The 23,726-nt window shown below is 34.1% G+C and overlaps 3 protein-coding genes across 5 annotated transcripts; all 3 read left to right on the top strand.

The window, feature by feature from the left end:
• The first annotated feature begins 508 nt into the window (after positions 1-508).
• Positions 509-1,227, top strand: LOC21403373 (glutaredoxin-C13). Its single transcript, XM_024176287.1, has one exon. The coding sequence runs from the start codon at positions 704-706 to the stop codon at positions 1,007-1,009; it is 306 nt and encodes a 101-aa protein (XP_024032055.1). The 5' UTR covers positions 509-703; the 3' UTR covers positions 1,010-1,227.
• Positions 1,228-5,537: 4,310 nt separating this feature from the next.
• Positions 5,538-8,229, top strand: LOC21403372 (membrane-anchored ubiquitin-fold protein 3). Of its 2 annotated transcripts, none has more exons than XM_010114445.2 (5): positions 5,538-5,658; positions 6,045-6,180; positions 6,892-7,124; positions 7,515-7,685; positions 7,929-8,229. In XM_010114445.2, the coding sequence occupies exons 3-5, from the start codon at positions 6,992-6,994 to the stop codon at positions 7,982-7,984; spliced, it is 360 nt and encodes a 119-aa protein (XP_010112747.1). In that variant the 5' UTR covers positions 5,538-5,658; positions 6,045-6,180; positions 6,892-6,991; the 3' UTR covers positions 7,985-8,229. The 2 variants fall into 2 exon arrangements, with proteins under 2 accessions (XP_010112747.1, XP_024032058.1); XM_024176290.1 differs by lacking the exon at positions 5,538-5,658 and adding an exon at positions 5,861-5,937.
• Positions 8,230-10,890: 2,661 nt separating this feature from the next.
• LOC21403371 (E3 ubiquitin-protein ligase MIEL1) lies at positions 10,891-18,371 on the top strand. 2 transcript variants are annotated; one of them, XM_010114444.2, is made up of 12 exons: positions 10,891-10,984; positions 11,116-11,203; positions 11,612-11,668; positions 11,766-11,798; positions 11,909-11,986; positions 12,147-12,190; positions 12,294-12,334; positions 16,343-16,425; positions 16,507-16,598; positions 16,710-16,779; positions 17,570-17,608; positions 18,031-18,371. In XM_010114444.2, exons 1-12 carry the CDS (start codon positions 10,929-10,931, stop codon positions 18,151-18,153), a joined length of 804 nt encoding a protein of 267 aa, XP_010112746.2. In that variant the 5' UTR covers positions 10,891-10,928; the 3' UTR covers positions 18,154-18,371. The 2 variants fall into 2 exon arrangements, with proteins under 2 accessions (XP_010112746.2, XP_024032021.1); XM_024176253.1 differs by having other exon boundaries at positions 17,570-17,601; positions 18,031-18,122.
• The last annotated feature ends 5,355 nt before the right edge of the window (positions 18,372-23,726 follow it).

The following is a 23,726-nucleotide window of genomic DNA, read 5'->3' as shown; positions in this document are numbered from 1 at the left end:
TCTGGTATAAATTGACCGGCCTATAAAATATAGAATCTTTTGGCTGTGTAGACAGAGAGTATTCTTGTTTCCATAAAATCTTGCAAAAAAAGGTGAAGAAATGGTTGCTGAGCTTTACACGTACGTAACAAATTGATTGTATGTATCTCACCACACGATCAATCTCACCACATGATCATATATTTTTGATCCAGCCATCTTGGAAAAAGATTAATTATATAATACAAGTCGTTATATCAGATGGTTACTAATGAAAGACTTGTGTATGACCAGAAAGTAGTATTTCTGACCAACTTCTTCAGCTTGTTAAAAACAGTAGTCTTTATCTTAGAAAGTAGCTTTCTTTCTTTTTTTTTTTCTCCTTTTATTTAATAATTTTTTTTCTAGTTTGGTTATTCTAAAAAAGCGCATCCTCTTTTGAATGTTCTTCTTCAAAGTAGACCACCTTATTCTGTCCCTATAAATAGTCTTGCATGAGAGCCCAACTTCTAAACAACCTAAAACCTAGCTTAAGAAAAAAAAATACAAAAACAAAACTAAAGCTAGCTTTCAAAAACTCTCTCTCTTTTTTACTCCACCTTCCCTTCTCACAGTTCCAATCTCAGCTCGAACCGTAGGGTCGAATTCAGCTCAGGATTCGATCCTATCGGTTTTTCTTCCGAGGTCTTAAGCCAAGGACAAGGCAAACCAACCCAACAAGCTGATGGAGAAGGTAATGAGATTGGCATCAGAGAAAGGGGTGGTGATCTTCAGCAAGAGCTCATGTTGCCTTTGCTATGCTGTCAAAATTTTGTTCCAAGAGCTGAGGGTCAACCCCGGGGTTTATGAGCTGGACCAAGACCCTGAAGGGAGGGAAATGGAGAAGGCCCTCACAAGGCTCGGGTGCAACGCCCCGGTGCCAGCCGTCTTCATCGACGGCAAGCTCGTGGGGTCCACCAATGAAGTCATGTCACTCCACCTAAGTGGCAACCTCATTCCTCTGCTCAAGCCTTACCAGAATCTGTCTTAATTACCAATTTGAGTCCCATATCACGTTGGCAAAAGAAGGAAAAATAAGTTGGCTCAAAAATAATTAGTTTGTGACTTTGTGGTTAGCTAGTAAATTAGTCAGCTTTGTGTTATATATATATATATATATATATGTTAATGTACTGGTTTATCTGTGCTCTCAAGTAATGTACTGTAGCATTTAAATTAGCTGTATTGTTGTCGTAGGTTGTAATCTGTTTCCCCTATTCTTAATGAAAGATATTATCTTTATTATATACTTTGTGGTTGCAATATATATCTTCCATAAATATTTTTGTCAACGTGGCTCACAAAAAAACTCAGTGTATTTCTGTTGTTTCAGCAGCTTCAGCTTTTTAATATTAGTTCTAGTAAAGTAAAAAAAAAAAAAATGAAAGAATATATACTCTCTCTCTCTCTCTCTCTCTCTCCCCCTCCCTCTCTCTCTCTCTCGCCCTCTCTCTCTCTCTCTCTCTCTCTCTCTCTCTCTCTCTCTCTCTCTCTCCCTCTCTCTCTCTCTCTCTCTCTCTCTCTCTCTCCAATCTAAAACCAACATTCAAGAGAATAATTTTACAGCATTATCTTCAACTAGAAGCAAAAGGGTACATGTTACTTCCACAGAAGAACCTTTTAGCGAACTGAATAATATAAGATATAACTCTCCAAAGTTTTGTATGTTATCAACACCACAACATATACATAAGAAATGGGGTTCTTTTATTTCACGAGTAACTTACTGACATGTAAGATAAGAATGATCATCTCTTCTTTCTCAACCATTATTCAACAAAAAGAGGTAAAAAAAAAAAAAAAAAATTAATAGTAAACTGAAATAAAATCATGAAAAATGTTTAAAAGTCGCCACAGATTAGAGAGGGAGTGATGAACATAGAAATCTCAACTTTTGAGATCCCCTATTGCTCTCCGCCATATGCCAAAAAGCAGAAAAGGTGAAAATTCTTTGATTTTTTTTTTCTTTTTTTTTTTTCAGTTGCCATGGATTCTTGCCAATATTTTATCTTAGATAAAGAAAGGTATTACATTCTTGCCTTTTTGCCCTGTGTGTTTTAACATATGCTTATATTCTCTCGTTTGCCTCCGCCCAACGATTGTCTAGTGTTTGGTGGTCAGTGTCAATCTATCATAAATATATATATATACACACACACATATATATAGAACTTAACAAAACTCACTATTGCTGAAAAAGCTGGCCTCTCTTCACTATATATTTATTCCTTTCAACCGCAGCCAAAGATCCTTTTTGATCCCCATTCAAAAATTGTAAGTGACACCAAATACAAATTGAACACTGCCCCGTCACTCAATGTTAAAAGGAGAGAATAAATTCTTGTGTATCATTTCTAAAAACTTTAATTCCATTTTTTTAATCACTATTGTAATGAGGTTTTCTACTACACAAAAATTAGTTATTTTAGGCTTTAAACAAGTCCGGTTTAATTTATACTTTCTATATCGGACTAAAACCATGCAAAAAGGAAGGGAAATTTTGAAAGAAAAAAAAAATCTTTCCCCACTTTGTCAAGTGTCGCAACTTGATAAAATGGCTGTTACTTTCAGGTCTCTACTGAAAGCAAAAACTGTTGAAGCAGCCAAAATAGCCATCAAATGTTAATAAGTACTATTCCAATAGAGACTAACTGTCCAAAGATTACTGAAAAAATCAATAGTGAGATGAGCCCTAATGAATTTGCTTAAGAATAGGACAGATCAACTTTCAAGGCATTGATCCCAAAAGGGAATTGGTCCCCGGCTGCCTTTCTCACTCTCCTTTGTCCGATATTTTGTGAAGAATAATGTCAAGGATCCAACTTTTTTATAGCAACTGACAGGACATATATGAATTGTTAATCTTTTATTTGTAAATAATTCAAAAGTTTATCAGGTTAGTTAATATTAAAGCATTTCATCTACAGTAAAAAGATGACAACTCAATGTCACGTGAGACGGTATAAAAAATTTAAGATCAAAAGTTTGGATCCGTAATACTACTTGCATGTGAATACACATATTCTATATATATAATAGTCCTAAGCATGTGTATAAAAATATAGTTGACTGACTTCCTAATGCGTATGTGAGAGACAACGACGGCTCACGTTCCATATGGACCATAAAAAGGAATTGGTCCCCAATCAATTCCCATCTTCCGGTACTCCAATATTAAGCATGTGATAGAGAGAAGAGACTTAATATGTTCTCAGACCAATATTGAATGGTCCTGGGCACAATATGATAAGTTAATGCATTTGGAGTAGAAAGAAAAATGAATGAATATTGTGGAGGATTAGAATAAGCAGAATCCTAAATGGAGAATGGAGACAAGCATGAGAAAGTTCAATGAGAAAGGAAAAGTGGCAGATCATCCATGTGGTGAGTGTTGTGGGCTTTGGCTGATCAATCACCTTCAGTCTTATTCCATAGTTTTCAGAAAGAAGAATACAATATTTTATGAAAAATATACTGAAAATGGCCCTCACTTTTCATTGTTTGAATGAACAATAAGGAACGATAAGCCATAAAATCTTTGATTTTTTTTTTTTTTTGGTTCTCTATTTCCTACTATAGATTTTATGTCATTCAGTGTTTTTTTTTTTTTTTTTTCTTTTTCTATCATTCTATGTTTGTTCTTCTTAGATTCATCTTCTGGTCTTTAATAAGCAGAAATAGCAACGATCAAAGGCGTTTTGGATGTCAATGTCTAGGGACTAGAATTATTCTGTTTCGCTTTTGTGGGCGTGGCAAAAGATGGGTCGAAAGGAACAGGTGTGATGACGGCGATATGGGGAAGGTATTGCCTTGCAGGTGAATCATGCAAGTAATGTAAAAGGTACTTTTGACAAGTCATCATAACGACATCTTGACGAAACGACAACATCATCGGAAACGACGGAATCTTAAAACGAAGACCGGTATATAAAAAGACGTCATTGAAAAAAAGAGTACTAAAACGACATCATACTAGGAAATTCTCGTTGCAAGAAATGAAAATTTCATAACAACAATATGATAAAACGACATCGCTTTTATTAAAGGACAACATTTTAAGTATCTTGGAACAACATTCTTTTAGCAAGAGCAGGATAGGAATACAATGACAGCATCTTATAAATACAGCAAGAATGCAAGATATGAGGAAAATGAAATAAAAATATCATGAAAACAACATCTTAAATTAATGACAACAAATTTAAAATGCTAATATGTTAAAGACAACATAAAAAAAAAAAACGACAGATAGCTATCCAGAAAACCACATCACCAACAACAAAAGTAAAAGACGATAAATAAAGAAAACGACAGCATCTTTTGAAACGACTGTATAAAAACGACAGTATCTAAAGTAAACGATGTTAAATCAAAAAACGACAGTATCTGGACATTTTCATCTCCATCTCAATTTTGTTTCTTTTTCAACTGGATCTTATATTCAGATTGGTCTACAAAATAAGTAAATATTGGAAAATTCTTTTTTGGCTTAGGACTAAAATAGCTAGGGAAAAATGAGAAAATAAAAAATAAAGGAGAATTTTATGGTTTGGTATGAAAAAAAAAATACCTTAGTGGTATATATATAAGTTTCTGTTAATTTTTTATAATTTTATTTTGATCATATTTAACTATTAAAAATATGCATTATCATTACGAATATCTTTATGAATAAATTCCAAAACTGGAAAAGATGACGTTAAAATGGTAACATTTTTTTTTCCTTTTTCTCTATTCACTCTTCACCTCTCTGCTTCAGTCCACTGTGGCTCTCTAGGCACTTGATCTTATCTCCACAGAATCTGAAAATTCTAATTGCCAAGTTGCCATTGGTGTAATCCGCCTGGCTCACCGTTATACGACAGGATATTACCAAAACGACCTCATCGTCTTAAACGGCAATATCTTTAAAACTTCAGCATCGCAAATAAACAAGAACAAATAAAAAAACATATTATCAGTGCATGAAACGACTACAAAAAACGACAAGATCCAAAAAGCACATCATCTTCACACAAAAAAAAAAGACAAAAAATTAATAAACGACAACATTTAAACAAAGGACAACGACAATATAGAAAAATGACAGTGTAAAAACACGACACTATATAATATAAAGGCAACACTCGACATTTTTAATTATAAGAAAAAAAACATTTCGCCATTTTTTATCAGCATCTTGTTTTTCTCTCTTTATCAAATGGATATTATTTCCTTTGCAGGAAAAAAAAATATTTTTCAGGCTGATAAAATTTTAAGAATAGAGTTAAAAACATAGATGATTATTTTATATTTTTAACTGTAAAATTCATATTAAAAATTAATTAATATGTGTTTTTAATCTAATTTAATTTTAATTATAATTAACAGTCAAAAACTGACTAACTTAAAATTTTTGCAAAAAAAAAAAAAGTAATTTTTGCAAAAAAATAGTAATTTTCCAAGAAAATATATAAAAAATGCTAAACGTTACAATTTTCTTTTTCCTTTTTTTCTTTTTCACCTCCCCCCTCCGACTCTGTCTACTCTGGCTTTCAGCGCGCTCGATCTTACCGCCACAGAATCCGAAAATTCTAATCGCCATTGACATATTCCTCCGACCTCTGACCTAATCTCACATTCTCATGGATTCTTGATCAGGTACCCTCTCTCTCTCTCTCTCTCCAATGCAAGTGTTTTTGCTTGTCTTTCTTTGCGTTTCGGATTTCAAGTTTTGGTTGATTTTCTTTCTATAGGTTGTTTGGTTGCCGAGAAACTGAAGGAAAATAATGAAATGAATTTGATTACAACTGTTCTACTTTAGTTTAGCAAAAGGCGTGGGCCCAAGTGGGTGAAAATCCCGTTCCGGAAGATTTTTCTCTAATTATTTTCTTTCTTTAATCTTGCGTGAATTAAAAGGGATTTCTAGGTTTCATTGAGGTATAAGATTCTTGTGGATTGCATTTTTGTCGTTTGGATTTCTGTTGCTGTTTCTTTTATGTCATTGCATTCTTTGTTTTTAAGCATTGTAATTTTTATTACTGCAGAGTTATCGGTACGAGCTGAAACAATTTGGTCATATGAGTTTCTTGGTTTGTTCAATTGAGTCTCAAATCGTTAAGTCAGATGTACCAGCTATCGCATGTTTCTTCCCAGAAAGATATCTTTGGCAGATTCCAAGAGGTTAGTAAACCGGCGTTTCTACAGAATTTTCTTGATACAGTATGGACTTTGATAGATATAATTTGATCGGTAACCACCGACCGATGGAAATGTAACCATTAAAAACTCGTCTATATGTGTATTTTTATATGTATATGTATATGTATATTTGGAGCGGGGGAATTCAGACTCAAGATATATCTTTGAGGTGGGAATGAAATTATGGCTAAGCCAAGCTTGCAACCACAACTTTGATATTCCAAATTTATGTTTTGTACTTGTTTCTGATTTGACTGCTAAAAGATTTGTAAATTTGTATTATTCCACCTTGTGATAATCCTCCTTATGGGCGCTAGTAAGTGAAATATAAATTTACTTGGAAAAAGGCTAATTATCACATCATTCCACTGATTTTTTAACCTGTTAGAGATTGGTATATAAAAATTGTGTGGATCGGTACGAGTCTTAGAGTCAGACACATGAATTTGTAATTTACCAGTGGTGATAAATAGTGTTTGCTAATTTACTTCTGTATAGTTGCTTGGGTTTTAGGAATTAGTCTTGCTAATGATTGGTTTTAAAGTAATGGGGTTTAATGCCTCATGTTCCGTAAAGTCAACATTTGAAAACATTAGCTTTCCTTTCTCTTACCAACTTTTCTTTTTCTTTTTCTTTTCCTTATAGGAGCCATGAGTATTACTGAATTGAGTTTGAACTCATTGAGTTTTGCAGGGTCGTTGGACAAGATCGAGTGCTTTGATTAGAAGATTAGAAGTGCTGTTTTTCGTGTTAGTTGGATTTCAAAGTTTGCAAAAGGAGGACAAGGATCATCATGGCCGAAAAAGAGGAACTTATTGAGCTTAGGTTCCGCATTTTTGATGGAACAGATATAGGCCATAGTACTTATGCCCCGTCTACAACAATTGCATCTCTTAAGCAAAGACTTGTAGCCGAGTGGCCTCAAGGTTAGTTGTATATTTCTGTGTATTTCTAAGTTTTTCATATTCATGGTCGAATTTCAAGAACAGATTAACATAAACGTCAACATTTTCAAGCAGAGAACTGTTTCTATCAATTGACTAATACTCCTCTGAATTTGATTTTGGTTTGAGGACCTTTTCGGTTTTCCCCGAGTTTCCCTTTTGAGATTTTATCGAGACCACCTGATTGATAATTCTATCAATGTGTTGTTCAATATTTAGTTGGAAAATGACTAATAAGCTAAGTTCAGAAATCATAACGCTTCTGCTAAAATCTGGCCACCAATGAATTTTCTGGCATAATATTCAGCTCCCTTTCTGCATTCCCATATGTACGTCATTAAGGAATTTAGTTACTTAGCCTTTGCTTTACAGGCAAAACAATCGTACCAAAGTCAGTAAATGATGTAAAACTCATACATGCTGGTAGAGTTTTAGAGAACAGGAAGACACTCGCTGACTTTAAAATAACATTTGGTAACCCAGCTGGTGAAGTCATTACCATGCACGTTGTTGTACAGCCTACAATAACTAAAAAGAAGACAGGTTTGTCAATGTTCATAGTTATACCTGCCAATTGTATTAGCATTCCCTTTAGTCTGACAAGTTTTTCCCAGTTGTTTTATGAATCATATTTCGCATTTCGTGCTTTTTCATTGACTTGTTTTTTTGTTGAAAAGAACAGCAGTACTTGCATAAGTTTGCATCAACTCATCCATTAATTCTTGATTTAACATTTTACATCCATCTCTGATTTCTTTCTTTCTGTCTTTGTTGGGTTCTGTGCAGGTAAAAACCAGGACGAGATGCAAAAGATGAATTCATGTTCATGTACAATCCTTTAATATTTTCTGGCTGTTATTGCCAACAGACTGCAATTTTTTCGAAACTGTACCACCATTGTGGTTTTCCCTCATGATGCAACGGCAACAATAATGATCTAAGCGCCGGCTCTATTCACATGTTAGTCGCTTTACTGTTACTCAATTCATTCATGTTTAGTTTCTCCTGTATGTTGGCTGTGTTCTGTAGAAGCTAGCAGAATTCTCTTACCTTTAGTTTGATAGTGTGAGAGAGCTTATTTGATTCTCCTGTTTTTGTCTCCTTGAAATTTATTTCTTCTTCTTCTTCATTTTCCCTTTTTTCGGTCTCAAAACCGACTCGAAACATAATTCACGTGACATTTGAAAATTTCACATTGACTTTTCCATCAATAGTTTTATGCTTTCTCGGGAAGTTCTTACAAGCTAGTTTTCTAGACTATTTATCTAACTATTGAGTTGTGGAGTTGAAAGCTGTATAGTTAACTTGCATTTACTAAGAAAAATAAAACGAAGAAATTTACTATTGAAAGAACTCAATTTGCTTAATATGACTTATTTTTAGTCACAAGATGATTGTGTATATAGACCTTGAGAACTAGCCGTGCCAATTGCTAATCAATCTTTCCCATCTTTGAACAATTTGCTGGAGTTTATGGTTTATGAGAATTCCTCAAGATTGAGGCTTTTTTGTATGAATACCCCCATAATTTCACGAGTTTGGCAAATTGGTCCTTTAACTTTTTTTCTTGGCAATTCACTCTTTAAACTTTGAAATTTGTTGCATTGTTAGTCAAATTAAAAACGAAGTTAAAATTTTAGACAGTATCTTCCACGTGAGTGTTTAATAAGGATAATTCTGATTTTTTTTGCATCGAATTGAACCCTTTATACACACCATGAATGAAAAAAAATTTCAAATTGGGGGGACTCTTAAACCTCGTTTAATTCGTAAATTCAAATTTTTAATTTGAGCTGAGATGTAACTTTATGTAAGAGCTTTTAACTGTAGTAGAAAAAGTTAAATGTGATTTTTTTGTAAAGGCTTTTAACTGTAGTAAAACTAAAATTGAAAACTCGAATTAGTGAAATGAACGGGGCCTAAATTTTTCTCCCAAAACAGTTAACTCCCAATTTCAAAAAAAATTCCACTCGTGATGCGTATATAAGGATCAATTTGATGCAAAAAAGATATTAATTACTTTTATTAAACATCATACGGAAGATATCGTCTAAATTTTTAAATTCATTTTCAATTTGACGAACATTCCAATAAATTTTAAAATTTAAGAGATGAATTGTTAAGAAAAAAAATTAAGAGACTAAATCGCCAAACTCGCAAAGTTAAAATGGTGTCCATACAAAATAGCCCAAAGATTGACATAGGCAAAAGAAAAAAAGAAGTGTGATTTTAACTTGGGTTCCAGCTGTTTCTTTCTTTCTTAAATCACTTCACAACATTTCAATCTCATTCACGAGCTACTTGCTGACCCCTTTGAGCAACATCTGCAACCATTGATCTCAACCCTTTAAAAGTAAACAAATGAGAATTAATAGTTATTATTATTAGTATTATTATTTATATAAAGAGAAAAGTATGTGAAACTACGGTTTAGTCATTTGGTAGTCTCGGTCTAAAAATGACCGAAATAAATAAATAAATAACACGGCAAAGTACGAACTTCATAGATGAAAAAAAACAAAAAAATCTTGCAACGAAATTAGAAGTAGTTTTGGCATGAAAAAACAAAACAAAACAAAAAAACAAAGATCGTGTTTGGAATTGATTCTGTCTTTATTTTTTACGTTTTTTAAGAAAGAAAAATAAAAACGTTTTTGAAACGACGTTTGGCGTAATAAAGACAAAAATGACTTTTAGTTATTTTTTATTTTTTAATTTAGTGTAAAATGAGAGAGAAATGAAAAATGACTTTTAGTCATTTTTCATTTTTTGTTTTCGTTTTCTCCTCTCTCGAGCAAAGAAAGAGAAACAGATATATTAATGGGTTTTTTTACACTGAAAACAATCTCTTGATAAAACTATCAAACGTATTTTCAAAAATGATTTCTGTGTTAGTTTACCAACTCATCCCAAAAGCTTAAACTATTAGGAGGTTGACCAACAATAGTTTTATACTTTAACACTCCCCTTCACGTGTGGGCTGAACAATGGGCAATCATGTGGGTAAATTAATTAGAAAGCCCAACACGTGAATATTTAAGCCCGAGATATATTAAAGACCCAACACATGATGACAATTTTAAATGGGGATAAAGAGTGCAATTACGGGGTTTTGAACTCATGACCTCCCGCTCTGATACCATGTTAGTTTACCAATCCATCCCAAAAGCTTAAACTATTAGGAGGTGGACCAACAATAATTTTATACTTTAACATGTCTAAGATTAAAAACGTTTTCATTTTCATTTGCATACAAAAAACAAAATCATTTTAGAACGAGTTCCAAACGCACCCAAAACGGCGGGAAAGAAATATAATAGAAAATGAAGATAAAAATAAGAGAAATTGTGTTGGGTACAGAGTCAATTAGTGATTGACCGATACATTATTAATTTATTAATTAATACATTATTAATTTATTAATGATTTATCATTAATAAACATGTAATTTGTTGATTAAAATTAATTAATAATTAATTAATTTTAATTAATTATTAACTAATGTTAATTTATAATAAAAAATAATTAAATTAATCAATAATAAAATTAAGTCAATCAATAATTAATAACTAAATTAATCAATAATTAATCACTAGTCAATAAAAATAGTTATTTTTGTAATTTTATAAAACTTTGAGTATTTATAAAAAACATCCTTAAAAAAAAATTCTTAAAGATGATCCGGTCTTAAAATTTCTTTGAAAGAAACGGCGTCGTTTAACCATCCTTAGGTTGTCCCCATAAAAATCATCGCTAAGTTCGTGTGTTGGGTCCTTCTCGCCAACAATGGAGTCCGATTCCGTGGCCGTCAATACACAAGATTTCGGAAAATTACAACACGGGTATTTTTTTTATTTTTTACTTGTCACTTTTATGTAGCAACAAACCAAAAACGGGGAATAAGAAAAGAAAACCCAGAGGCCTAACAAGCGCTGTTCTTGTTGTCGTTTTCCTTTTGTTTCTTGCTTTTCAGGTGCGAGCACTATAAGAGACGATGCAAGATTCGAGCCCCTTGCTGCGATCAAATCTTTTCCTGTCGTCACTGTCACAACGAGGCCACGGTATTATACCTCTTTTCTTTTATATTTTTCCGAGTTTTCAATGGTTAAGAGGAGTTATTAGAACTATTTTTGATTTACACATATTTTTTAGAAATATTATAGCGAATTACGAACCATATTTTTGATATCTTTGCTCCAAATACACTCCCTGAGTATTACTTATCTATTAAATATATAGAAAGTTAACGGTGTGACATAATAAAATTTTAATTTTATTAATTATTATAATTTTTTTATTCACTACTCAATTTATTACAACTGTGATATTACTATCTTATTATTTATTAGAGTAAACACTAAAATTAATGAATAAAATCACACCCATATATATGTGTGCGTGCATATATATATACATTCATATTGTAATTTGTTTTTTCCTTTTTTCTTGTTTTTGCCTTCGAATTGTAGAGTTCGCTGAGCAATCCCAAAGAGCATCATGAAATTGTCAGGCATGATATTAAGCAAGTATGATTCCTTTTAGAACTTTTTTTTAATCCTTTGTGTATATATAGAATGATATATTGTATTGATGAAGAATAGTTTTTGAAATTGGTTGTTTCAGGTTATATGCTCGATCTGCAATACTGAGCAACAGGTTGGATTTACACTTCTCGCTTGAAATGATTATTGTGTTAATTTAGAAAAAGAAATAAACGAGTCTATGGGCAGACATAAACATCTTGTGCTTGCGCTTCGTTCTTCTAGGTTGCTCAAGTTTGTTCTAATTGTGGTGTTAAAATGGGAGAATATTTTTGCGACATTTGCAAGTTCTATGATGATGAGGTAATTACTAATTAGATAATAATAAGTTTCAATCCTTTTTAGTTGCTTAGAGCATTTTGACATAAACATCTTGATATTGGGATATTATGTTATATTGTTATTCTTTTATGTCTTGTGGATTTTGGAATTTTAATTTTGTGGTACTGGTGTTCGATTATAGACAGAAAAGAAGCAGTTTCATTGCGACGAGTGTGGGATTTGTAGGTCAGTGAGCTCATTTTTGTTTGCCAACATCTACCCATGTAACCTAGTTTCTATTAGCACAAAAGAAAAACCAATAAAAGTGTATAATTATGTGATTTCTCAGAGTTGGTGGTCGTGAGAACTTCTTTCACTGTCAAAAGTGCGGTATGTGCTCTTGTACCTAGCTCAGCCTTCATATTTTCTTTTCAACTTGATTTGCTCATCAGCATTACCTCTTAAATCATTTTGATACGTTTTAGATATTAGACGTCTCCATTGTAGTGTCAAATTAATGTGCGAATGCCAAATTTTGCCATTTGGGTAGGAAAATCCCTCTCAAATGCAACACTATTTTTGGTACTAGATTTGGCATATCTGGCAGACTGGCACCAAGTATAACATATGCCAAATTTAATTGATGTGTTACTTTTCATTTAATTGTTACAATGTTAAGCCCAAGCCCCTACAGACTTATGTTAGGCGGCAGATTAGTCTTTTGGTATTTTATGGATTTAGGGCTTTAGTATAAAGAGGCCATTAGCAAGTTAATTATGTTTATGCTGAGTTTTATCAAGTTATTATGAATAATTAGGAGTTTTGGAGAGATTGACCTACCTCTCGAATTGTAGGTCAGGATTTGTCTTTCAGTTGATTTGATTAATAATAATAAGCCCTAGTTCAGCCCTAATCCCAATTGATTCTTCTCTGAAACCTATCAAATTGGTATCAGAGCAAAATTCTGCGACAATGGCAGCGAAGAAGGTGGACGCACTTGAAGAGAAATTAGAAACGGAGGTTGGATCACTCAAGACCACCATTAACGATCGATTTAACACCGTCCAACAACACTTTTCGTCCCTTGAGGCCATGTTGCTGCAATTAACGGAGCTCCACCTCAACCCACCACCGGCAGCAGCGACGAGCCATGGCGGCGCAGCAGGAGAGGCGTCCGGCGGTACGAAACCCGTGGTCAGCGACGGTGCAGGGGGAGGGGGCCGGAAATCGCTAGTTTCGCGCGGCCAGAGGCAACGGCCCGCGGTAGATCTGCTGGCGTGGAGGACGGCCCAAGGGACGTGCGACTTGTGGGGACTTTCCTCGGCATTGGGTGCGGTGGGGGAGGCTTGGTCGCGGCTGGGGGCGGCTGATCAGAGGGTTTCACTGCTGGAGGAGGCGGCCTAAGGCTATGGGCGTTGGGGTCCGGCATTTCGGCGCCGCCTTAGGGCGCGCCAGGGCCGGGGGTGGCTGGGCACGGCATCTCAGCGCCGTTTTGGGGTGATTCCGGGCCTAGGCAGGGTGGATCCGGGCCTGGGCAGGGCGGATTTGGGGGCATACAGCCGGGAGGAGGGGTTTCCGGTGAGAGGGGAAGCGGGTATGAAGGGATTGCGGTTGGGCAAGGGTTGTCAGCTCAATTTGGGGCTGGGCAAGGAGGATTTTGGGCTGGGTCTTCCGGATTTATGGAGAGTGGAGGAGAATCGGGAGGTTGGAGGCCTCCAATGGCGCGAAATTGGGCGGGGCAGACCTAATTTGGGGCGGATTCTTGGGTAAGGTAGCTGAAAATGCCCATTTGCGAAGGCGAGGATGCATATGGATGGGTGTATAGGGTAGAGCACTATTTCGCCATCAATGGACTCTCAGAGAGGGAAAAACTGATGGCGACGGCTTTATGTTTGAGGAATAAGGCATCGGATGCCTTGTCGAGACGGGTGGAGGAGCCGCAGTTGGTAGCGTTATCGGTGCCGTTGGTGATGGATTGGGAGGCGCTGCTGTGACATATTGAAGCGGACGAGGGGTTGGAGAAGATCTGAACTACGTTAGCGCGAGGGCAGACGGGATATCCGGGCTATTCTTTGGAGGGGCAGTGAGTGTTATACCAGGGGCGTCTCGTTTTGCCGAGAACATCGCCCCAGCTGGAGTTTCATGGGAGTGCGGTTGGGGGTCACTCCGGGGTTCTTAAGACTTACCGGCGCTTGGGAGCTGAGTTGTATTGGGTGGGAATGAAGAATGATGTGGAGGACATGGTAGCTAGGTGCGATGTGTATCAGCGTCACAAATACCAGGCAATGGTGCAGGAGGGTTACTGCAACCTTTATCACTACCGGATAAGGTTTGGGAGGAGGTGACGATGGATTTCATTGAGGGGATAGGTTTACGGTGATATTGGTGGTGGTTGATTGTCTGAGTAAGTATGCTCACTTCATACCCTTGCGACACCCTTATACCGCGGTGACAGTGGCGGCAGCCTTTATGCGAGAGGTGGTGCGTTTACACGGGATTCCAGGGTCGATAGTAACGGACCGGGATAAGGTCTTTTTGAGCCATTTTTGGAGAGAGTTGTTTAAGATGCAGGGGACGGTGTTGAAAAGGAGCACGGCTTATCATCTGCAGACCGACGGGCAGACTGAGGTAGTCAATCGCAGTGTGGAGATTTATCTGCAGTGTTTTGTGTCAGATACACCCAAGTAGTGGGCAAAGTGGTTGGCGTGGGCTGAGTATTGGTACAATACCTCTTACCATACTGCTTCACAGACCACTCCTTTTAAGATCTTATATGGACGGGACCCGCCACATTTGGTGCATTATGGGCATAGCACGACACCTGTGTCGCAGGTGGATCAGTACTTAGAAGAAAGGGATAGAATGTTGGAAGAGTTGAAGAGGCATTTGTCTAAGGCTCGGCAGATTTTGAAGAAGCAAGCTGATGGTCATAGGAGGGCGGTGGGGGACCGGGTATGCTTAAAGCTTCGACCATATCGGCAGAAGACCTTGGCGCGGCGGAGGAATGAGAAGCTCTCTCCTTGGGATTTTGGGCCTTATGAGATTATAGAGAGGATTGGCGAGGTGGCTAATCGTTTGAGGTTGCCACCCTCTTCGGCGATTCATCCGGTGTTTCATGTGTCTCAATTGAGATGGGCTATTGGAGACCATACACCCTCTCCTTTACTACTGCCTACGTTGACTGAAGATATGGAGGTTGTGTTGGAACCAACTGCTTTAGAAGGCGTGCGCCAAGGGCTGTAAAGACAATCGGGCGATAAAGAGGTGCTAATTAGATGGAAGGATTTGCCAGACTATGAAGCGACGTGGGAACCATTTGACTTGATTCAGGAGCAGTTTCCTTTGTTCCGCCTTGAGGACAAGGTGTCTCATTGGGAGGGGAGTAATGTTAAGCCCAAGCCCCTACAGACTTATGTTAGGCGGAGGGTTAGGGGGGCAAATTAGTCTTTTGGTATTTTATGGATTTAGGGATTTAGTATAAAGAGGGCATTAGCAAGTTAATTATCTTTATGCTGAGTTTTGTCAAGTTATTAGGAATAATTAGGAGTTTTGGAGAGATTTACCCTCGTCGCTGCTGCCGGTGGTGGGTTGAGGTGGAGCTTCGTTAATTTCAGCAACATGGCCTCAAGGGACGAAAACTGTTGTTGGACGGTGTTAAATCACTCGTCAATGGTGGTCTTGAGCGATCCAACCTCCGTTTTTAATTTTTCTTCAAGCGCGTCCATCTTCTTCGCTGCCATTGTCACAGGATTTTGCTCTGATACCAATTGGATAGGTTTCAGAGAAGAATCAATTTGGATTAGGGCTGAATTAGGGCTTATTATTATTAATCAAATCAACTGAAAGACAAATCCTGACTTACAATTCGAGAAGTAGGTCAATCTCTCCAAAACTCCTAATTATTCCTAATAACTTGACAAAACTCAACATAAACATAATTAACTTGCTAATGCTCTCTTTATACTAAAGTCCTAAATCCATAAAATACCAAAAGACTAATCTGCCCTCCTAATCCTACGCCTAACATGAGTCTGTAGGGGCTTGGGCTTAACATACAACATTGTCATTTTTGAATTATGTAAAAATCAAAAGCATGGCTTTTCAAGTTCCAAAGCTTATAATTTATGCAAAAGGTATATATAGCATTTGGAATAGCATTATGCATTGTGGCACAAAATAGAACAAGATATCCAATATCTCGTTTTTTATCTCTGGCATTTGCCTTTTGTGTTGGAGATGGTTTTATACCTTTAAGCTTTACATGTTTTTTGTGATATTTCTTTTTTGTCATAGGTTCTTGCTATACAACAGCATCGGCATCTTCCATTTGCGTTGGAGATGGTTTTACACCTTTAAGCTTTACATTTTTTTTGTGATATTTCTTTTTTGTCCTCATAGGTTCTTGCTATACTGTGGGTCTACGCGATAACCACCCATGCATAGAAAACTCAATGAAGTGTTCTTGCCCTGTTTGTTATGAGGTTTGTTCTTTTACCCTGTCCTGCATTTATTTTAAAGTTACAAGAAATGAAATGTTCTGAGAACTTGTATTGTTCTTACAGTATCTGTTTGACTCGGTTAAAGGAGCTATAATTATGAAGTGTGGACACACAATGCACACAGAGTGCTACAGTGAGATGGCAAATCAACATCAGTTGAGTTTCAATTTCTTTTAGGTTAATTTTTGTATATACTTTTTTGTTTTTGTTTTTTGCAAGTAAAAATATTGCTCATTGTTTGAATTCTTGTTGAATTCATCATCTAGATATCGTTGTCCCATTTGCTCCAAGACGGTGTTTGATATGTCTAACCAATGGAGGTTGTTGGATGCGGAGGTGTGACTTTTCTTTTATGCTCTTCGATACTTTCCTTGGTCATTATACTGTACGTCAAATTATCTGCTGTAATTGATCCTTGTTCTGTTACTTATATAGCGTCCAAAAGATATGTCACACGGAATTGCCTTTAGTAAAGTGTTTTTTGGGAAAAAACTATTTCTACATTCACAAATTTAGTAAAGTATAAACCAAATGGCTTTAATGGATGCTCCCAATAACTGATGGTTGTGCTCTTACATTTGTATTTCCCTTTTGGTTTCTTTAAATTATCTGCTGAAAAAAGCTAAATCTATAGAGGATTTAAAAAAAAAAAAAAATAGTTTCCGAAAATTTGTTTGTAGTTTGTCTTTCATTTTGAATTGTTACTGGATCTGGTGTTGAAAAATCAGTAGAAGCTATTTAGCTTTCGGATCTTGATAATGCTCCTTTTGTCAACGAGGATGCATGGGTACACTGATTCTTGTAACATCCTTTGAACCCCCTTATTCCATTCATGCTTCTGTTAATTTGTCTTTATCATATAATGGCTCAATACGTAAAATCGTAGCTATATTCTTTGTATCCCTGCATTAGGAAAACACTTGTTTAGTATTAGCTCCATCTTTTCATGTTTGTTAGAAATTCATTTTAGCTAGTTTCTCTGCCATCCTGCTGAAAAAAAAGGTAGCCTCACTGATTTTACGACTTTGATCGTTGCTTCTGATATTAGTTTCTTCCGCCTGCTTAACGTTGTACTAAATGCTATTATTCTACATTAACCACTGTTATTATTTTGTTGGCGAGACAGATTGAAGCCATGTCCATGCCTGACGAATACAAGTATGAGGTGGTTTCTTCATTCATTTTACGTGTCTTAAGTCGGCTTACTATAATCATGCAGATGATCATGCTTGCATCATATTCTCTCAGCTTTTCACGTGCACGTTAATCTAGGAATTACAACCTTTCAGTCCCAATAAAAGTACATTTGTGAATAGTCCAGTTAATGAGTTTGTTCATTTGGTAAATTTTCCATTTGAATCTATTATGCATTTTTAGGTAGATATAATCTACGGACTTTCGAAAGATCATGCAGATTAGTAATTTTCCTATATGGTCTTCTATTGAATATTTTCAACCTATTCCCAAAGATCAGCCAGATTAGTAATCTAACATCCTAAACACCAGGCAGATTAGTAACTTTGCCATATGGAAATTCTATTTGGCAAGTTGTTCCACAAAATAACGTAGTTACATGGTCCTTTACAGGTTTCAATCCTCTGCAATGACTGCAACACAAAAAGCAAAGCCTCCTTTCACATTTTAGGGCATAAGTGCAACGAATGTGGCTCATACAACACTCGCAGGATTTCAACCCCGAATTGCGAATGAGATACTCAACTGATGAAGACAAAGTCACTCAACATTACAGGAATTTTTTTGCCTTCATAAAGCGAAGGGGAAGAAAAAAAATTAAAAATCAAAGCTTCCCATTTCATTCTTGCATTGTTTCTCTCATAACATATTCATATTGTTGGTTTATACCATATGACATGAAATAAGAGACTTGGTGAGATTATTGTTCAATCGATGTGTTTGCTTTCTTATCTTCTTTCGATTGGCTGAAAATAAGCTATTGTTTGCCTTGTGATTTGGGAAAAAATGTCGATGGTGGAGAAGAATCTTGTCACTTGCTTTTCTTCTAATAGAGAACTTGGGGTTTAACATTTCAAATGATTGCCATTTTCCTTTAGGACGCTTTCCATTTTTTAGATTCATTGATAGGTGTGCATGGATCCTATAGATTTGGTTAATGGATTAGAACCATGTTATTAGAATCATTTTCGATTTACGTGTATTTTTTGTGAGAAAAAATACTGTAACGAACCACGAATTATGATTCAAATCAGGGAACGAATTCCTTTACCAAAAGGGAGGTAAGAGATTGATTAGTAACATAATTGGTAATCTAATTGATTGATTGACAACTTCTATTCTTAGGATCATCCATATATATATATATATATATTCATGATCATTCTTATATATATTCATGTACAACCTTTGTAATAGTATAAGTGAATAATGAATGAAAAATGTATTCTTTATCCGTGAATGTAGGTATATTACCAAGTCACCTTAAATCTTTATTCTTCTTAAATCTTTATTCTTCTTCCCATCCATATTCCCTTTTTCTCAATCATTTATTTATTTTTATTTTCAAGTCTTGGGCAAGACTAGAGGCATTACACCATCACACCACTTGTTGGATTTTGTGAAGAGACATGCCTAGTCATGGTAGAGAACAGAGCTTGCCTTTACAATTAGAGACAACAAGTGTTTGATTTTTCTTATTATCTGTTAATGTTAGACGTTTAGTTCATAAATTTAAAATCATGATTTATTATTTTAATTTTTAAAATTTAAATTTTTTATAAGAGAAAAACATAATAAAAAATTAAAAATAATAATTAAAATTAAAGACGAATCTTTAAAATAAACATCTCATGAATGATCCACATGTACCAAGCCAAAGATTTTTAATTCATGCATTCCAGTTAGGTTGCATCGGAGAATAGGACAAAACCAAGGGTCACAAGACTCACAACTCATTCTCTTTCACTGGGGCAAAGCCCAAGAAGAGATTTCTAGGAAGCTGATGAGTGATGACCTTCATGTGGGGCTGAGTAACAGGGATGAACTATGTGTAGGCATTTTCTATTTTATGACGTATTCATTTCGTTGTACGCTTTTTGGTAGTTAGTTGATTTCGTTGTCCGCTAGAGGGCCATTCATATTACTATGATCTTTTTTTTTATTATTATTTTGCATATTTACCCCCTAATTTTGTAATCTTTTTGCAATGTACCCCTCTATTTGCAAAGCTGTTGCAAGGTATCCATTTTATTAATCTTATTCTGATTTTTTTGGTCAAATTTTTTCATTGAAGTTGCTTTTTCGTCACCAATTTAACACAATTATTATCAAAATAAAGATATTATAATTAGTTTACAAATTTGGGGTGAAGGGGTAAATTATTAAAATTAAAAGTTCATAAGGTATGTTTATCGAATCTAGATCTTCTGTTTAATTTTTAGTGTCGTGATCAGTATTTAACCAATCATATCACGTTAAATTATCTCATCATAAGCAAAAAAAATTAATTAAAAACCAGTTCAAATTCTTTTCACGATATAGTATAATATGATTAGTTAGACACAAATTGAGAAATTAAAATTAGATAAAAAATCTGAGTCCAAATTTATCAAAACCCTGCAGGTTCAGAAAATGTACAAAATAAATATATAATTCATTTACTTATGATTTCATGAAGGTGGAGATGGGATTATGAATTACGATCCACATATGAGCTATCCTTATAACATAATGACGACAAAATACATACACAAAAATCTTTTTAATGATTCGCTAAGCAGACTTTTCTTGCCACCTAGATTTCGAGCAGGTTCTTTTAGCTGATAGGCGGCTTGCCCTTCCGGTATTTAGGAATAAAAAGTTTCCCTCAAACCACATCATTTTTCGTCTAGGATAGAACATTTTGCTTTCAAAATTTTAATTTTTCTTTCTGGGTATGAAAACGTAGGCATTTTATTAATGACAAAATTTATTTATCTGATTATTATTTTTATTATTATATGAAATAAAAGTCCTATTACATATACACGTATATATATTTCATGTTACAGTCGTATTTAAGGAGATTTTTTAGTACGTCTAGCGTACTGATAAGTCGGGTTTTTAATCGTTAAATTTATATATTTTTTAACGTTTACATGATTTTATATATATCTGACTAATAAAAAACTTGACTTATGATATGTTGACGAACCGAAAAAAGTCCTCACATTTAAACTAGAAAAATAAAAGGGTCTCTAATCAACATTCCCCTAAGCTCTCATAATTGGAAGCAAAGTTTCAACGTCACAATTTAAACCAACACGCTTTAAATTAATGAGGCCTAAAAGACTCAATTTAAAGTACAAATCTATTTGAAAATATGAGAGTTTTTTCTGTTAGATTGTCGTAGAATTAGTTTTTTTTACTGTTAAATTTGATTAAAATCAAATCAAATTAAAAAAAATTATATATATAACAGATAATTTTTTATATAAACGTGACAGATGAAAATAAAAAACTACTGATAATTTATTTTTTTGATCTTTACCGAAGAAACTCCCTAAAAAATATATGTGCAATGATAGTTATCAAAATGTTTGAAAGACGTAATTTTTTCTTTTAAGAAAAAAAACTCAGAAGCGTGCAATTATAAAAAGTGTTACCCACCAAAAAAAAAAAAAAAAGGATACATAATATCGCACATCATTTTCAACCATGAAGCTCTTGCCCTGGGCAAAAGTGGAACTTGGAATTTACCTTGTTTCGGACATGCACAATAATGTTGGAAGGACAGGCAGCTAAGAATGAGATCAACCTTCACCAAATGGTAGTTCGGAAGTAACTGTTAGGAATAAATTCCAATAAGGATTGCATTTGATTAGAACCAAAAAAAAAATCCAATAAGGACTATTCTCTCTCTCTCTCTCTCTCTCTCTCTCTCTCTCACGAAAATGCCAGAAAACCATCAATTTTTTTAGTTAGGTTAAAATTTTCAATAGAAACCAAACGAAATCATTCATAAATAGGTTTTGTTGGTTTAAATTTGTAGCCAATATACATTTTGACACAAAAGATTAGTCGATCTTGTAAAATTAACCGCTAATCTTTTCAAAAATTTTGATTAGATCATAAAAACATAATATAGCATTAAGCTGTTTTTACTATTATTGGTCGGTTTCTTTGGTCTAAAAAAATCAAAATCACTAAACCCAAATTAATAAAAACAAAACAAAAATCAACCAATTTAATTTCACGAGGAAAAAAATCCCAACTTAATTTAATTTTGATCGATTTTTGCATGTTGTCATTTTTTGACACTTCTATTGTTTGTGTTGAAGCAGGATTACTATTCATTTTTATAATAGTTTGATGGCAATAATAAATAAACAAACGTGACCACTTTCCATTCCAAGAGGTTCAGTTAAGATGAATCAGATCTTACCCCTTTTGACTTTTCTTTTAGGGGACCATGTTATTTTGTCCTGTGAGGACAGTTATTTTTAATTTTTAAATTAATTTTTTAACAGACAGATTTATATAAATTCGTATTAAAAATTTATTTCTACTATATAGATATGACGGTTAAAAAATTAATCCATCATAAAAAATATAGTCTTATTAGTAAAGTAAAATAACTTGCTCCGTCGTAAAAACTTCTTCTTTTAATGAGGTAAAAAATACGTATATAAGAGGGGAGTTTTTCTAAGACTAGAAAAAATGAATTAGGTAATTTTTTATTTTCAACTGTTAAATTTATATTAAAAACTGTTCATTTTTTAATGAGGAAATTTCATTTAATAATTACGTCAATATAGACTTTAAAATAGTCACAAATGACCACCAAATATAAGGGTATTTGACTACACATACAAATTAGATCTACCAATAAAGACAAATGAGGCACAAAAGTAAATACGAGTGTCGAGTCTTAATTAAAAAATATCCGCTTGCCACATTAACAATCAAGCGCGATAAAAACTTGTTTAATAAAACTACTACAGTTGATGATAAAACCAGTCGATCAAGATCAAAAAAACTCAAAACACTAAAATCACTCACAATACCGCATAAAATTAAACCTAACAAAATAAACTTACTATTACTATAAAGAAGTGAGACGATAACTTTTCTTATTATTATTATATGACGAAAACATAAAAATTAAAATTGTTAAATTAATATCGTCTTTATTATGTTAAAATATAAAAAAATGTTTATTTCAACAGATTTATATAAATTCGTATTAAAAATTTATTTCTACTATATAGATATGACGGTTAAAAAATTAATCCATCATAAAAAATATAGTCTTATTAGTAAAGTAAAATAACTTGCTCCGTCGTAAAAACTTCTTCTTTTAATGAGGTAAAAAATACGTATATAAGAGGGGAGTTTTTCTAAGATTAGAAAAAATGAATTAGGTAATTTTTTATTTTTAACTGTTAAATTTATATTAAAAACTGTTCATTTTTTTAATGAGGAAATTTCATTTAATAATTACGTCAATATAAACTTTAAAATAGTCGCAAATGACCACCAAATATAAGGGTATTTGACTACACATACAAATTAGATCCACCAATAAAGACAAATGAGGCACAAAAGTAAATACGAGTGTCGAGTCCTAATTAAAAAATATCCGCTCGCCACATTAACAATCAAACGCGATAAAAACTTGTTTAATAAAACTACTACAGTCGATGATAAAACCAGTCGATCGAGATCAAAAAACTCAAAACACTAAAATCACTCATAATACCGCATAAAATTAAACCTAACAAAATAAACTTACTATTACTATAAAGAAGTGAGACGATAACTTTTCTTATTATTATATGACGAAAACATAAAAATTAAAATTGTTAAATTAATATCGTCTTTATTATGTTAAAATATAAAAAAATATTTATTTCATATATCCATCTTTAATTTTAAATCATAATTTATAATTTTTTATAATATTTTTTTCTTATAAAAAATTTAAATTTTATCTCACATAAAATCACATATCAACTCAAATTAAAAATTCGAATCAGCGAACTAAACGGGCCCCAAAACTTTTAAACTGATTAGCATGATTTTATTGGGGGACACGAAAGTGGACGCAAATAAAGGACATGAGCTCAATCCGTTAATGTGAAATCTAAGGGCATGTTCTTTTGTCTAAAAAACTCAAAAAAAGATAACTCAAGTTTTAATTTTATTTAAGTTCACATTTTTTTAAGTTTTAACTTTATTCAACTTCCCTCAACTTTATTTAAGTTACAACTTCAACTCAAATTCAATTTAAAAATTACACTCAAATTATACTAAAAAAAATCACCCCT

This window comes from Morus notabilis, unplaced genomic scaffold (assembly GCF_000414095.1).
Source record: "Morus notabilis unplaced genomic scaffold, ASM41409v2 Scaffold264, whole genome shotgun sequence".
Classification (NCBI taxonomy): domain Eukaryota; kingdom Viridiplantae; phylum Streptophyta; class Magnoliopsida; order Rosales; family Moraceae; genus Morus; species Morus notabilis.
The sequence above is the reverse complement of the archived record's forward strand: the minus strand, read 5'-3'. Positions and strand labels throughout refer to the sequence as shown.

Excerpts from the sequence above, each read along its gene's own strand:
- LOC21403371 (XM_010114444.2), top strand. The coding sequence starts at position 10,929 with ATGGAGTCCGATTCCGTGGCCGTCAATACACAAGATTTCGGAAAATTA. Across the intron at positions 11,799-11,908 it reads TCTGCAATACTGAGCAACAG|GTTGCTCAAGTTTGTTCTAA; the intron begins GTTGGATTTACA and ends TCGTTCTTCTAG. Across the intron at positions 16,426-16,506 it reads CTTGCCCTGTTTGTTATGAG|TATCTGTTTGACTCGGTTAA; the intron begins GTTTGTTCTTTT and ends TTGTTCTTACAG.
- LOC21403372 (XM_010114445.2), top strand. The coding sequence starts at position 6,992 with ATGGCCGAAAAAGAGGAACTTATTGAGCTTAGGTTCCGCATTTTTGAT. Across the intron at positions 7,125-7,514 it reads TGTAGCCGAGTGGCCTCAAG|GCAAAACAATCGTACCAAAG; the intron begins GTTAGTTGTATA and ends TTTGCTTTACAG. Across the intron at positions 7,686-7,928 it reads AATAACTAAAAAGAAGACAG|GTAAAAACCAGGACGAGATG; the intron begins GTTTGTCAATGT and ends GGTTCTGTGCAG.
- LOC21403373 (XM_024176287.1), top strand. The coding sequence starts at position 704 with ATGGAGAAGGTAATGAGATTGGCATCAGAGAAAGGGGTGGTGATCTTC.